The following is a 13,971-nucleotide window of genomic DNA, read 5'->3' on the forward strand; positions in this document are numbered from 1 at the left end:
GGAACCCTTTGCAAATGTGTCTGCTGTGCTCCCAGATTGTCACCGGGGATCCCTGGTTTTAACGACAAGTCCTGGTGGAACTTCAGCAAGGTCTGGATGTGCTGGAAACTGCTCCTGCTTTTCCCAGTTGCTGCTGGCGTGGCGCAGGGAGCCGCGAGCGCAGAGGAAATGAGTCATTCCTCTATTTCTGTGCAAAAGCCGTCTCTGTGCTGTGCAATGTATTTAGGAATATATTCTTACAGCTTCTTGGAAATTCACCTCTTCGGGCCACGTTTAGGCACACAAACATCAGTGCGTTAACAGGCACGTTGCAGACTTGCACTTGATTTTCAATGGGTTGTGTAGGTTTGGTTTCTGCGGGGGTTGTTCAGGGTCTTTCTCTCAGCTCCGGGTCTGTCTGCGCGTGGAACGGAGGTTGTATGAGGGTGTTCGTGTGTCTTCTGAGCATCTGATTTCGTCATACATGCTTGGAGGCTTGGTGAAGCGTGTTTCAAAAAGGAGAAACTCACTAGTCATAAGGATTGTGAATCATGGGCACTTCTCCAAAACACATTTCTGCACAGGGCCTGGAAGTGTTTCCCCAGCCATTCAGGCCCTAGCAAAGCAAATGACACCTCCTGAATATTAAAAAATAACAATGGGGGTGGGTGGGAGAAGAATGGCAGCAGACTCCGACAAACTGGTAAACCCATTTATCCACTTTGATTTCAGTGTGGTGTCTTCCAGGAGTGACGCAGGCTATGGCCGGGGTAGCTGGTGAAGAGGCAGCGGATGAATGAGGCTCTGCCTGGTCACAGCATCAATCGTCCATCGCTGCCCTGCCCACCAGGTCACTAAATAAAGCAGACTGGTACTTGGTTGTAACTGCTGCAAGAGCGCAGGAGATCTGGGTAAGAATTTGGCAAATCGTCTGTTTTCAAATCTCCCAAGAGTCTAAATTGTCCAGGAGTGTAGCAAGTCTTGGGCGGTGAAAAATTTAATGAAATATAACAAGGGCAAGTGTAGAGTCTTGTATCTGGGCAGGAACAACCCCAGGTTCCAGTGTAAGTTGGGGAATGACCTATTAGAGAGCAGTGTAGGGGAAAGAGACCTGGGGGTCCTGGGGACAGCAGGGTGACCATGAGCCAGCACTGGGCCCTTGTGGCCAGGAAGGCCAATGGTACCTGGGGTGGGTTAGAAGGGGGTGGTCAGTAGGTCAGAGAGGTTCTCCTGCCCCTCTGCTCTGCCCTGGGGAGACCACACCTGGAATATTGTGTCCAGTTGTGGCCCCTCAGTTCCAGCAGGACAGGGAACTGCTGGAGAGAGTCCAGCGCAGCCACCAAGATGCTGAAGGGAGTGGAGCATCTCCCGTGTGAGGAAAGGCTGAGGGAGCTGGGGCGCTGGAGCTGGACAAGAGGACACTGAGGGGTGACCTCATTCATGGGGATCAAGATGGAAAGGGGGAGTGTCAGGAGGATGGAGCCAGGCTCTTCTGGTGACAACCAGTGACAGGACAAGGGGCAATGGGTGCAAACTGGAACACAGGAGGTTCCACTGAAATTTGAGAAGAAACTTGTTCGGGGTGAGGGTGGCAGAGCCTGGCCCAGGCTGCCCAGGGAGGTTGTGGAGTCTCCTTCTGTGCAGACATTCCAACCCGCCTGGACACCTTCCTGTGTAACCTCATCTGGGTGTTCCTGCTCCATGGGGGGATTGCACTGGATGAGCTTTCCAGGGCCCTTCCAACCCCTGACACTCTGGGATTCTGTGAAGTCTTGGCCAAAGCTTTGTGTGTGCCTAAGGATGAGTTTCTTGGCTGCCTGCCTTGAAGTGCGGAGTCTTGGTGGTGTCCTGGTCCTGGCTGAGAGCATCAGGCCCAGCAGAGCAGCGGCATTTACCCCTCGTGTTTTACAGGTGCTCCTTAAAATGTTCCCTCTTTCAAGATAAAGACATGGTGGGAGGGAGGCCGGTAGCAAAACACACTGACTTGAGTGGTTTGCTCCTTGGAAATGCTGGTAGTGCTCACAGAAACGGCACAAATCCAGAGCTGGTGCGAGCAGTGGGGTTTTAAATTTGCTTCTTGAAATCATTCTCATTACCCAAAATATTTATAGGGACACATAACGAGCTTTCAAAACTCAAATAATTCCTCAAGGAAGAATTGTTATAGTATTCCAAAATGATCCCTGTATTAAGTGGCAATTAAGAGCTAATTACATTGAGATGCTGCGGGATGAAATTAGTATCCAGCTTCGAGTGACAACAGAAATATCCATGTAGATAAGCTGGAGGGGAGATGGTGAGATAAAGGGGAGATGAGGGACTTTGGTGTCTGCAAAGGGACTCGCTGCACTGTGAGGAGCAGCTGGTGCGTCACCCGGGCTAGACGGTCATCAGAAGATCAGCCCTCGAAGGGAAACATGATGGCCTTGCTGGGAGCTGACGCTGGTATTTGCATGAACTTCTTTGGCCAAAGCCTCCAGGCCCTGTATCTTGTGTGGTAGGTTGTGGTTTGAGCCCCACTTTCTGCATTCTGAAATGTCGGCTAGTGAAAGTGCAGTTCACCCACCCATGGCAGATGAAGGGCTACAATGAAAGGTACCTCAAAAGGGCTGTTTCAGTGGTGAAATTTGGCTGATAAAGACCTTTATGAGACTTTCACACCAAAGGGCTCCAGGAGTGCGGCAGTTTGAGTATCTCTTTGCCTGACTGCCGTTGGAGTAGCTCCACGTGAAGTGCACAGGTGTTTTATTTGAATACGAATTCTTGCTCTGGGTGGTTAGCAGCGACAGCTGTCCCAGAAACCCATGAGTCACAGAGCAGAAATTGATTTTGGGTGGGTAATGTGCCGCTCTCATTGAACACAAGAGCCCACACGTGCTGGTTAACGCTGTCCTGGCTGCTCTGCTGTGTCTTTGCCCGTTGAGAGCAAAAAGGACTTGTTTGCAGCAAACTTGTGCTGCTAATGAGGTTCCCAGGTCAATGCCAGAAAAGGGATGTCACAGGGAGGGGGACAAGTGAGCTCCCTCCCTCAGGAAAGGGCTAATGCAGCCCTTGGCTCATCTAAACCGCTGTTGGGAGGTCCATGGCCATGCGGTAAGTCACCCGTGGTGCAGGTGACACTGGCTGGACTGTGGCACAGCGAGCTGGACCCACAGCAGGACATTGCTGAGGAACCCGACATGAACTGCTTTGGCCAAAGCATCCAGGCCCTGTGTCTTGTGTGGTAGGTCGTGGTTTGAGCCCCACTCCGTAGGGCTCTGTTGGGACCTGTCATGCTCTGTTGGGCCTTGTCGGGCTCTGTCAAGATTTTAAAGCTCTGTCAGGCTTTGTTGAGCTCTGTTGGGTTCTGATGTGCTCTGTCAGGTTCTGTTGGTCTTTGTCGGGTCTTATTGGGCTCTGTTGGGCTTTTTCAGGCTCTGTCAGGCCTTAGCGGGCTCTGTTGGGTTTTGTTTGGTTGAGGAACACGGACACCTTCCCCGGTGGCATCGTTTGGCCAGCTGGGCAAAAGATGAGGGAGCAAATGTTGTACAAGAACAGGTTTCTCCAGTCAGACACGCAGGGGAATGCCCAGCAGCAAGGAGGAGTTTTATCACCTGGATTTGAGCAGATTTTTGTGTGTGAGCTTGGCTTGGTCTGTGGTGAAGAGGGGTTTGTGTTCCAAGTGGTGCAGCTCTGAACCTGAATGGCAGAGAGCACAGTGTGTTGTTCTGTGTGGTGATTTTGGTTTCCAGAGAAGAGATTCTCCATGAGAAGGAAATTTTAATTTGGAAAGGACTTGGTTCATTTACGCTCGTTGCATTTAGCTGAATGGACAGACTCCCTCTTCAGCAGGACTACGTCCTAGTGGAAACACTGCAGGGTAACCTCACAAGAATGGTGTGTAGCGGGGGGAAAGGAACAGAAATGGGTAAAACCAAGGTCCCTATGAGGCAGAAATACTCAGTAATTCCATGTATTTCTGAGCTTATAACACCGCAGTGCTTTAGAATGCAAATCACCCCCTTAACCCACCCAGTTTAGCTCTTCCGTGTAATCCAGTATTTTGCACATCTGCTTAATGAGATGGGAAAACCAGACGTAACGGTCACTGTTGCTGCGAGGGGGTGGTTGGAAAAGGAGCCTTTTGTAATAAAAATAGCCCTGTCCTTTTGAACTTGTTGAATTCTGGAGCTGACAAGGGCATGTTTGGGCAAATGACTTGGTATTTGCAACTCCATGATTCTCAGCTCCTTCCTGTAGCTGTTGCTTCTCAGCTCAGAACTAGATGTTATTGCTGCTGATATTGTGTTTGTTTGTTTGTTTGTTTTTCCCAAAAGCTTTAAGCAATCTCTATTTTTCTGGTTTGCTCATTTGTTTCATCATTTTAAAGTTGTTCTCTTACCAGCGATATTTAAATGGTTTGGGATAATGTCTGCAGCTGCACAGCCCCGGGGCTCAGCTTTAGCTGAAGAAAGTGTGCTTGACCACATCTGGTTCTGCATTAAATGACATCTTCAGGCCACTGCTGGAAAGGAGAAAACTATAAATGCTAATTCCTCCCCCTCCTTTTTCTAGGTTTGATATAGTTTTTAATATTCATATGAATAGGAAAAAAATTTGCGACTTATTAAATTAGTGTGAATCAAATAGGAAGAGTCGTAGCAGTTATTCAAACAACCTCCAGACATGAGATTCTTCTGCTAAAATAAGTCATCTGTGAGTTTGTAACGCAGCCAGAGCTCTCGGCGTTTATCTCACAACTACATCCTTGAGACTCACAGAGACCTGAGTGTGAGACTGAGTTTGCCTTATTCTAGAAAATCCCACACTCTGAACTTTTTAGGAGGTATTCTCTTACTTTTTAAAGTGGGCACTGGGAGTATCTGGAGTATCTTGATCTCTAAAGCTGTGTCACTTTGGAGCCCTGGGTTGTGTCCCCCGTTTGCTCAGCCCTGGGATGCTGTGTCTGCAGCTCCGTCCCGCTGCTCTGGGTAGGAACGATCCCTGCTGCTGGATCAGCCCTCCTGAGCATCGGGGAGACTGCCTCTGGGCTTCAGAAAGGCTGATATTGCTAATTTCTCAGTCACTTGATTGAAACAAACACTAAGTAGAAATTTTCTGTAAAAATAGAGGTCACTTCCTTTGGAATTCACTTCAGTGGGGACTGTGAGATATTTTCCCTGTAATGACTGATATTACAAAAATAGCTCCGTCCTATGTCTGCAAACAGAAACGCGAGCCTGGAAAAGAAATCTAGGAGTTAACTCCTCAGCTCAGCAACCAGAATAAACCAGTCGTAAGCAAAATGAATTAAAAAGTAACTGAAAAACCGAACTTCCCTATAAATACAACATTCTCTCCTCGGAAGTCTGAAAATACTCTGGGCTTTTTAGCGTGACCCAAAGCGTGCCGTATCCAAGCGTTTTTGGCCTCGATGCAGGGACTGAGTTCCAAAGCAGAAGAGTCCTGGCAGAACCGGAGAACTCTGCAGAGAAATCTGCTGCTGGAACTGCACCGAGCCAGGACCTGAGAGTCACAGCCACACAGCTCCCGCTGCACCGCAAAATCACGGCGTGCAGACAACGTGACCTCGGCTCACAGTTCCACCTGACCTTGCGCCACCACTTGCCCTCAACTCCAGCAGCTGAGGACGCTCGGCTCGCACGTCATGACAATGCGTGAAGCCTCCGAGGGCTCTGCTGTGAGGGGACCAGTGCTGAGACTAGTCAGTGAGGGGACCAGTGCTGAGACTAGTCAGTGAGGGGACCAGTGCTGGGACTAGTCAGTGAGGGGACTATTGCTGAGACTAGTCAGTGAGGGAACTAGTGCTGAGACTAGTCAGGGAGGGGATCAATGCTGACACTAGTCAGAGAAGGGACTATTGCTGAGACTAGTCAGTGAGGGAACTAGTGCTGAGACTAGTCAGGGAGGGGATCAGTGCTGACACTAGTCAGAGAAGGGACTATTGCTGAGACTAGTCAGTGAGGGAACCAGTGCTGAGACTAGTCAATGAGGGGACTAGTGCTGAGACTAGTCAATGAGGGAACTAGTGCTGAGACTAGTCAGTGAGGGGACTAGTGCTGAGACTAGTCAGAGAAGGGACTAGTGCTGAGACAAATCAGTGAAGGAACCAGTGCTGGGACTAGTCAGAGAAAAGACTAGTGCTGGGACTAGTCAGAGAAGGGACTAGTGCTGAGACTAGTCAGCATGTTGGAACCCAGCGTGACTCAACCGCGACAGGTCCCTCCAGGGCCAGGTTTTCTTTGAGCAGGAATGTTGATTCCAGTGCTTGACACAATAATCCACGGCTCTGCTCCCTGGGAGGCTCCGTGCCCTTTGGCTGCCGTTTCCATCGCTGTTTACTATAGAAATAGCTTTAGTAGATTATGCTGTGTCATTCAGTTCCCTGGCAGAATGTATGTTAAAGGCAAAATAGAAAGCGTGTGAGTGCAAGAGAGTAGCTGTAATTTTTATAGCATAAGCAAGGCCATCATAAATTACATGAGGCAATGAGGATCTGAGGTTGTCAGATCAAATTTAGCCACTTTATCTGGAGACATAAGAAAAGAGAAAAATGTGCTTTTACTGATATTGCCAATTAGGGAGCTGCCAGGTGGCCAGTTAATAACCCAGATGGGTGGCAGAAGATGCAGCATCAGCAGAGGCTGTTTCTGGAGGGAGGCAGAGCGGAGATTTCCAGGCACAGCGACAAGCCAGGCAGTGCTGGCTGTCTTCTCCTGGCTACGGATGTGAATCAGGTACCGGAGATGTGACAAGAGGGAGATCCTGGGTAGGTAATGCCAAACCAGAGGGGCAAAAGAGCTCAGGGAAACTGCAGGGAAGGAGGATGTAATCCAATGTAATCTGAAGAGCAGTTGGCCACTGAAAATGCAGGAGCCTGGAAAACGGTATCTTGACTTTGAATCGGGCATATTCACAGGTGTCCATCTAGTTGGTGGGTTAATTTGGAGATGCCTGAGACCAAAGGCTGGATGAGTCATGGAAATGGGCTGTAGCACCTTCCCCTTCTGCCACTAGTTGGAATCTGTGTCTGTCACACTGGGGTCAGCCCAGCTCCTGATGGAAACTGCATCATCGGGGACACAAGACCCGCTGCAGTCACCCTCACAGGTCCCAGAGTGTCAGGGGTGGGAAGGGCCCTGGAAAGCTCATCCAGTGCAATCCCCCCATGGAGCAGGAACACCCAGATGAGGTTACACAGGAAGGTGTCCAGGGGGTTGGAATGTCTGCACAGAAGGAGACTCCACAACCTCCCTGGGCAGCCTGGGCCAGGCTCTGCCACCCTCACCGGGAACAAGTTTCTTCTCATATTTAACTGGAACCTCCTGTGTTCCAGTTTGCACCCATTGCCCCTTGTCCTGTCACTGGTTGTCACCCAGAAGAGCCTGGCTCCATCCTCCTGACACTCCCCCTTTCCATATTGATCCCCAGGAATGAGTCACCCCTCAGTCTCCTCCAAGCTCAAGAGCCCCAGCTCCTTCACCTTCATGTGCCCCAAGGGACCAGAGCGGGGGACGGAGGTGCTGGGAGTGTCAGGCTCATTGCTGAGCCCTGGAGCACACCAGGGATGACCTATTCCAAACAAAGCTGTCTGGGCACGCTGCAACAGGGGAACTGGGGAGAAGGGAGTGAAGGGACCAGCGCAGGAGCTTGGGCGGCAGCCAGAGGGTTTAACTCGCAGCTTTGCCATCAGCAGGGAGCAGAATTCAGCTCAGGTCACTTGAGGCGCTTTCTCCACTTGTAAGAAAGCACGATGTGCACCCTGATACTCAGTCCCAGAGCTAGAACAAAAACAGGTTCCTGCGGCAAATCCCAGCTATTCCTTGCTGCCAAAAGGCTCTGCAGTGTGGGGCCAGCACGGCAGAGCTGTCCTGCCCCAGAGCAAACCCACCCGCGCTGCACATTGGGCTCTGTTGGGACACAGCGGGGACAAAGTGGGGTGAGCTGAGTTGCTGTGGCAGCTGGGGTAGATCTGCTGGTTTGCACCCCCAGACAAGGGTACTTACCCACTTTTCCCCCTTTATGTGCCACTGCACTGCCTGGCATCTCTGCATCAGTGCCCGCCGGCCCTTTGTCTCTCCTGGGGGAAGGCCACAGGGGGTGGTCCTGCTCCCAGAACTTCTTGAATAAAACCTCATGGAGTTGCCTCTTCTGGGTACGAATGCCAAGGTAAAGCCTGAAAAACCACAGAGGGGAACTGCAACTCCATGAAACCGCAAGGAGACAAACGTGTTGCTAGAGACTGCTCTGGAGGAGTGACTCTAAGGTGCTTTTGTTGGAAGGATGGTGCTCTGGGGAGCGGAGCTAATCCTGTAATGATGAGAAAAGCTGGGCCTTTATGGGCTGCCAACAGCGGTGGGGAAGCACGAGCTGCAGTAGCTTGCTGTTTATAAAAAATCTGACGATAAGAAACTTATTTTTAGGTGGAGTGGTAGCTGGCTATTCCAGCAGGCTCGAGTGATGGTGATAAGGGCTTGGCGTATGAAGAGCAGAGTAAGACATCGCTCCTTATCTTGCACCACCGCTTTTCTCCTTGCTTTCCCCCTTGCAGCAGACAGCGCTGCCAATTGCTTCAGGAGGGTTCAAATGGAAACCCTTTGAACTAGCCATCAGATTTCTTTCCTTTCTTTCTCCACTTTTCAGAGTGATGCTCTTCCCTCTTAACTTTAAGGCATGAAGCAGCTGAAAGCCTTTGACTGGGGTTTGGAAGACACGTGGACATGCATTTGGAACAGTAGCAGCCCTGGATCTGGTTTGTCAGGAGCTGCTGAACCGATTTGCTGTGCTGGAGGTACATTTTGCTACTTGCTGGGCTGTTCGTAATGACTCAAGCGCATGCTCTGGCTGATGTTATTCCCGATGTGTATTAATATCAATAAGAAGAGATATCTATCATAAAATCATGTTCTGCAAAAGCACTGTTAATTACCTTGTTTTCTGTGTTGAGCTGTTGCATTTGCAAGCCTCGCCATCTGCACTGCAGCCATTCCATGTGGGAAGTATGGAATGTCTTATCAGACCCAGAGCGTGTACAGCAAAGGACATCCAAAGGTTATGTTGTCATCATGTCAAATGGGTCTGTTTATTCTGAGCGCTGTAGCTGCAGAGCTTAATCAGAGCATCAGCCATATGCAGATTTGAAATTAGATTTTACAATAACCACCTGTCTGCTGTTTTGAATCCATCATTTTCTGTGCGTTCGAGCTGTGTTTGCTTAGTGAATATATTTGCTGCGAGGATGTGATCTAAAAGCCTTCATGCAGCAGTGTGAAAGGCACTTAAATGTATGTACAAGCGCGCAAGGGCAGCGCATCTGTCTTATGGCTTTGTACTGCAGTCTGCTGCTAAAGCATGTGAAAACAGTCCCTGTAAAAATCAAAACTATTAGCAACCCCCCCCATACAACTTCATTCTTTGTCTCTTCTTTTTGGGTTCATACTGCTTTTATGTGTCAGCCAAAAAAAAAGTGAGCGACAGCTGACGCAACATTGGATCTTCCTTTCTCTGTCCTAAATGTTTCTTAAAGAGTAAGAACAAACACGCACATCATATTTATATAGCAAGGCATGCCGTAGTTTTTGTGACTCACAGCATTCTGCCTTTAAGGTGCCCAAAAAATCTGCCTGAAGAGTCTGAACCTCTCTCCACCATGTTGTATCGTGCAAGCTGCATCATGGTGGTGGTGAGTCAAGATGAAAAGAGCAACGCTATTCAGAGTAAAGGCTGACATTTGAAACACTGGTACTTGGAAGGACGTGGAATTAAAAAGAATTGGAGAGTAAAAATTGACAAACAACTTGTACCACTGTTTAATCATATGCTCAAAACTGCCTGAAACAAATAAGCACTACAGGCTTTTTTCTTGCTTATCTCCACCATGGTAATTATTCTTCTAAAGAAGTAGCTGCTCTCTCTGGGGATAAAGAGAATTTATTTTAACTCAAGATCTGGCCCTTCCCACGGAAGTCAACAGGAGTTTTTCATTGAATCCAGTGAGAACTTAAACGGGCCGTTAAATGAGAGCAGGAATGCAAGAGTTTTCCAAAGCCGTCCTGCCCCAGCGGCTCCCGGGGAGCAGCAGTGCCTCTGGGTTTGGGTTGTACTTCTGCAGAGCGGGGGCGATTTTACCATTCTGGTGTTTTTACCGCTCACCACAGCGAACTGAAGCGTCGCAGGGTTGGCATGAGTCAGGGAAGCGCCCTTAGCACACGACTGCCGCCCATCCCCTGCGCTGACCGCCAACCACGGCCCCTCTGCTGCGGCTTCAGGTCAGTTCCCCTGCTTGGAAGGTGCTGGAAGTGCAGCCGGAGTCTCGCCCAAAGCCGAGGGCAGGAGCTGTTCTTCAACCTGTGCATTGGAAATCCTCTCATTCATGGGGTACTGAGGTGGTGCTTGAGAGGAACAGCCCCAGATCTCCACCTTTCCTGTGCTCTCCCTTCCCAAAAGTTTGCCCTTTCCTCCTCGAGTCCAGCCACCCATGTGCTGGGGTTTGCCAATGGATCACCAAGCCCGTGCACAAGCACAGAGAGATGCGTGGGCTGACATCGGCCAGGCCAAAGATTTGTGGTCTTGGCAAGGGCCACAAATTCCACGACACCGTTGTGGTGTCTGGAGTTCACAGCTCACGTCGTGCTGCCTGGAGAAGACACAGTACCGGGCAGCTGCACTGTTACTGCTAAGTTGTGTAAACGTAATGATCTAATAAAGCTGATGTGGGTTGCTGAATTTTACAAGTGCTTCTGCTGCTTATTGGTTTATGTGGACAAGTGCAGAATTCTCCATGAGTTCAGTTGTTTCTGTATTTTGAAAGGTTTTTCTCCGCTAACGGCAGCACAGGGACACAAAGCCCAGCGAGGTGGTGCTCAGTGGGGATAGAAGCTCGCTGCTTGCTCCAGCTCCTCATCCTCAGTTGGGAAGATGTGAGTGCGTATGTTCTAACTTTGTTCACTCGAGCTGATGAAACCACCTTCACACTGTTGAAACCGCGGTGTTCTCAAAGCATCCGCCGTGCCAGAGAGCTCCTGGGAGGAAAACACCGCTATAAAACGCGCGTTCTCAGCCGAGGCCGCCGCTCCGCACGGACGTGCCTGCGCTGCCGGCGGCTCCGCGGCGGCCGGGCCGTGTCCCCCGCGCCCAGGAGGGGTTCCCAGCCCTGAATTTCCGCGCCGGGCCCTCTGGAGGTCAGTGTTCGCCCGCGCTGCAGCGGACCTGTTGCGCCCGCGGCTGGCGGAGGCTCCGCGGGCAGGGCCGGGCGGGATCCCGCCCGCTCGGAGCCTCCGCCGGCCCCTCGGAGCGCCCACCCCGCCGTCTCCCCGCCCTGGCGGCCCCCGCGGTGCCTGCGCGGCCGCGGAGCGCCGGCGGGGCCGTTGGTCGCCCGCGGGGGGCTGCGGCCGCCCCCCCGCCCGGGGCGGTGCCGCTCCGCGGGGCGGGTCGCGGCGCCGCGGCTGCAGGAGCGCGGCGGGAGGCGCTGAGCGCGCCCCGCGGAAGATGGCGTACATCCAGGTGGGTGCGGAGCGGCCCCGGGCGGGGCCGGGGGTGTCTGGGGCGACCCTCCCGCTCCATCTGCGGGGCGGGTGCCGGTGCCGCCGCGGGTCCCCCCGTGCTCTTTGCCCGGGGCGGGTGCCCAACTTCGGGGTAACTTCTGGGGACGAGTTCCCGGCGGCGGCGGCCCCGGCGAGGGGCAGGCGGGGCCGGGGCAGGAGCGGGGCTCGCCGGCTGCTACTCCCGGGAGGCGCCGAGGTAGGAGCGCGGCCCCGCGCGGGGACGGGCAGCCCTGGGCTCTCTCTGCCCTTTGCGGGGCAGTGTGGTGGCCGCAGGTGCGGGCGAGCGCGGCCTAAGCCTGCACAAGGATTTATTTGGAACAGGAGGATGCTAAACCCCGCGGGCAGACCGAGATGCGCTGGGAGCTTCATCGGTGCCTCCAGCCCGGGCACAGCCCGGCGGCGTGGGGGTCACAGGCGCCCTGGGCTGGAGCTCGCCCCAGCCCTCGGCGTGCTGGGTGGGATCCCCTTCCTCCCCAGCATTGTGAGGCTGCATTAAATTCGGGGCTGGTTTAAACCCCGAGAGATTTTTCCCTCCGGCCCTGCGGTTCCCATCTGCCCGTTTTCCATCTGTAGCTCTGAAAGCTAAATCCGAGTGGAGCGTTTTCAGCTGTGCGGGGAGCCCGGGCACTGGGGTGTTGACAGAGCCACCCGTGACCCCCATCCCGCGGGGCCATGGCCAGCGTGTCCCCCCGGCCCCTTCCTGCTCGGGCGGTGCCCCCAGGACGGGTGGAGCCCCCGGGGCCCCTCGGTTCGGCGGGAGCTCGAGTGGGGCCGGGCGGAGCCTCCAGCAGCGCTGCCGTCGGGGGCTTCTGTGTGCGAGGTGAGGACCCCCTGGTCCCCACACTGTAGCGCTGGTCGTGCTGGGGTGTGAGGGGCACCCACAACTGTGTGGCTGAGGGGACCCTGGTGTCCCCAGGCTGCAGTGTCCACTGTAGTGGGGCATGTGAGCCTTCTCTGGTCACCAGTGAGAACCCCACCCTGCTGCAGCATCCCTGGGGACACCACCACGGCAAGTGACTGTAGTTGGTCCCTTGACCTGTTTGTGATGAGCGTCCATGCTGCTTTGGAGCAGGTGGCCCTCCCCGTGGGCCTGGGCAGACTGTGGGCACCCACAAAGATGTGAAATAGAGATGCAGCCGTACCTGGCACCCAGCTGTGGGACAGCCGGGGTGGACCATGACAAAGGTTCACTCATGGATAGAGGCTGCCAGGTGCCTTGTTCCCTGCTTTGCCTGGTTGGGATGATATGACACGGCATGAAGGGATGGAGGGATGGGGAGCAGCCCTGCAGAGAAAGACTTGGGACACTGGTGGGTGAAAGCCTGGCCGTGACCTGGCCATGTGCGCTCGCAGCTCAGAAGGTCAATTGTACCCTGGGCTGCATCCCCACAGCATGGGCAGCAGGTTTGGAGGGATCCTGCCCCTGTGCCCCGCTCTGGTGAGACCCCCTGCAGTGCTGGTCCAGCTCTGGGTCCTCAGCACAGGACACACATGGACCTGCTGCAGAGGGGCCAGAGGAGCCCCAGGAATGACCCGAGGCTGGAACAGCTCTGCTGGGGGACAGGCTGAGAGAGCTGGGGTGTTCAGCTGCAGAAGAGAAGCTCCGGGGAGACCTTAGTGCACCTTTCCGGACTTAAAAGGGGCCACAGGAAGGATGGGGACAGAGTTTTGAGCAGGGCCTGTTGTGATAGGACAAGGGGTGATGGTTTTAAACTAAAAGAAGGAGATTCAGGCTGGACATGAGGAAGGAATTGTTGGCCCTGAGGGTGGTGAGAGCCTGGCCCAGGTTGGCCAGAGAGGTGGTGGATGAACCATCCCTGGAGACATCCCAGGCCAGGCTGGACGGGGCTCTGAGCAACCTGAGCTGGTGAAGATGTCCCTGTCGTGGCAGGGGGGGCACTGGGGGAGCTGGGAAGGTCCTTCAACACTAACTGTTCTGTGATTCTATGCCGGTGCCTCCCCGGTGCTGGGGGCTCAGCCTTCCCCTGGGGTGCTGAGCATGTCACAGCAGCTTGGCTGCCTGGGATCCCCTAGCACCCTTGTTTACTTCTGTACAGTAATGTTCAGTTCTTATTCCTGTCCTCCCGTTTCCTGGCAGGGCTTTGTGGGTGGTCACAGAAGCACTTCATTGCGGTGCCTGTGGGACCCAGGGCTGGTTTCACATCAGCGGGGCCGGTCGTGCCCAGGAGGCCTGTGTGACACCAGCGTCCGTGTGTCCCCGCGGGCCGTTCAGAAATGCCACTTCTTTCTCAGCGCACGTGCTACGATGTTCAATCGTGTGGCACAGACCCAACCACCTCATTTTAGAGCAATTTAAATATTCTTGTTGCAGTTTTGCTAAACCACTGTAGCTTTGGCTGCAACTTTGCATTAATAAAGGAATGATGGAGCCCTTAAAACCATTTTGAATTTTTGTAAACAGTTGGTCCATGGATGTATGGTGGTCACT

The 13,971-nt window shown here is 53.1% G+C and overlaps 1 protein-coding gene across 7 annotated transcripts in view; it reads left to right on the top strand.

The window, feature by feature from the left end:
- The first annotated feature begins 11,253 nt into the window (after positions 1–11,253).
- Positions 11,254–13,971, top strand: part of SYT17 (synaptotagmin 17) — a 73,116-nt gene continuing 70,398 nt past the window's right edge. For 5 of the 7 annotated variants that reach the window (XM_065030690.1, XM_065030688.1, XM_065030689.1 and 2 more), the window contains exon 1: positions 11,254–11,481. In XM_065030690.1, the coding sequence (XP_064886762.1) occupies positions 11,467–11,481 (15 nt within the window). In that variant the 5' untranslated portion in view covers positions 11,254–11,466. The remainder of the gene's footprint in view (positions 11,482–13,971) is intronic. The other 2 variants (XM_065030691.1, XM_065030695.1) reach the window with 2 other exon arrangements.

Source organism: Columba livia, chromosome 15 (genome assembly GCF_036013475.1).
Source record: "Columba livia isolate bColLiv1 breed racing homer chromosome 15, bColLiv1.pat.W.v2, whole genome shotgun sequence".
Lineage (NCBI taxonomy): Eukaryota > Metazoa > Chordata > Aves > Columbiformes > Columbidae > Columba > Columba livia.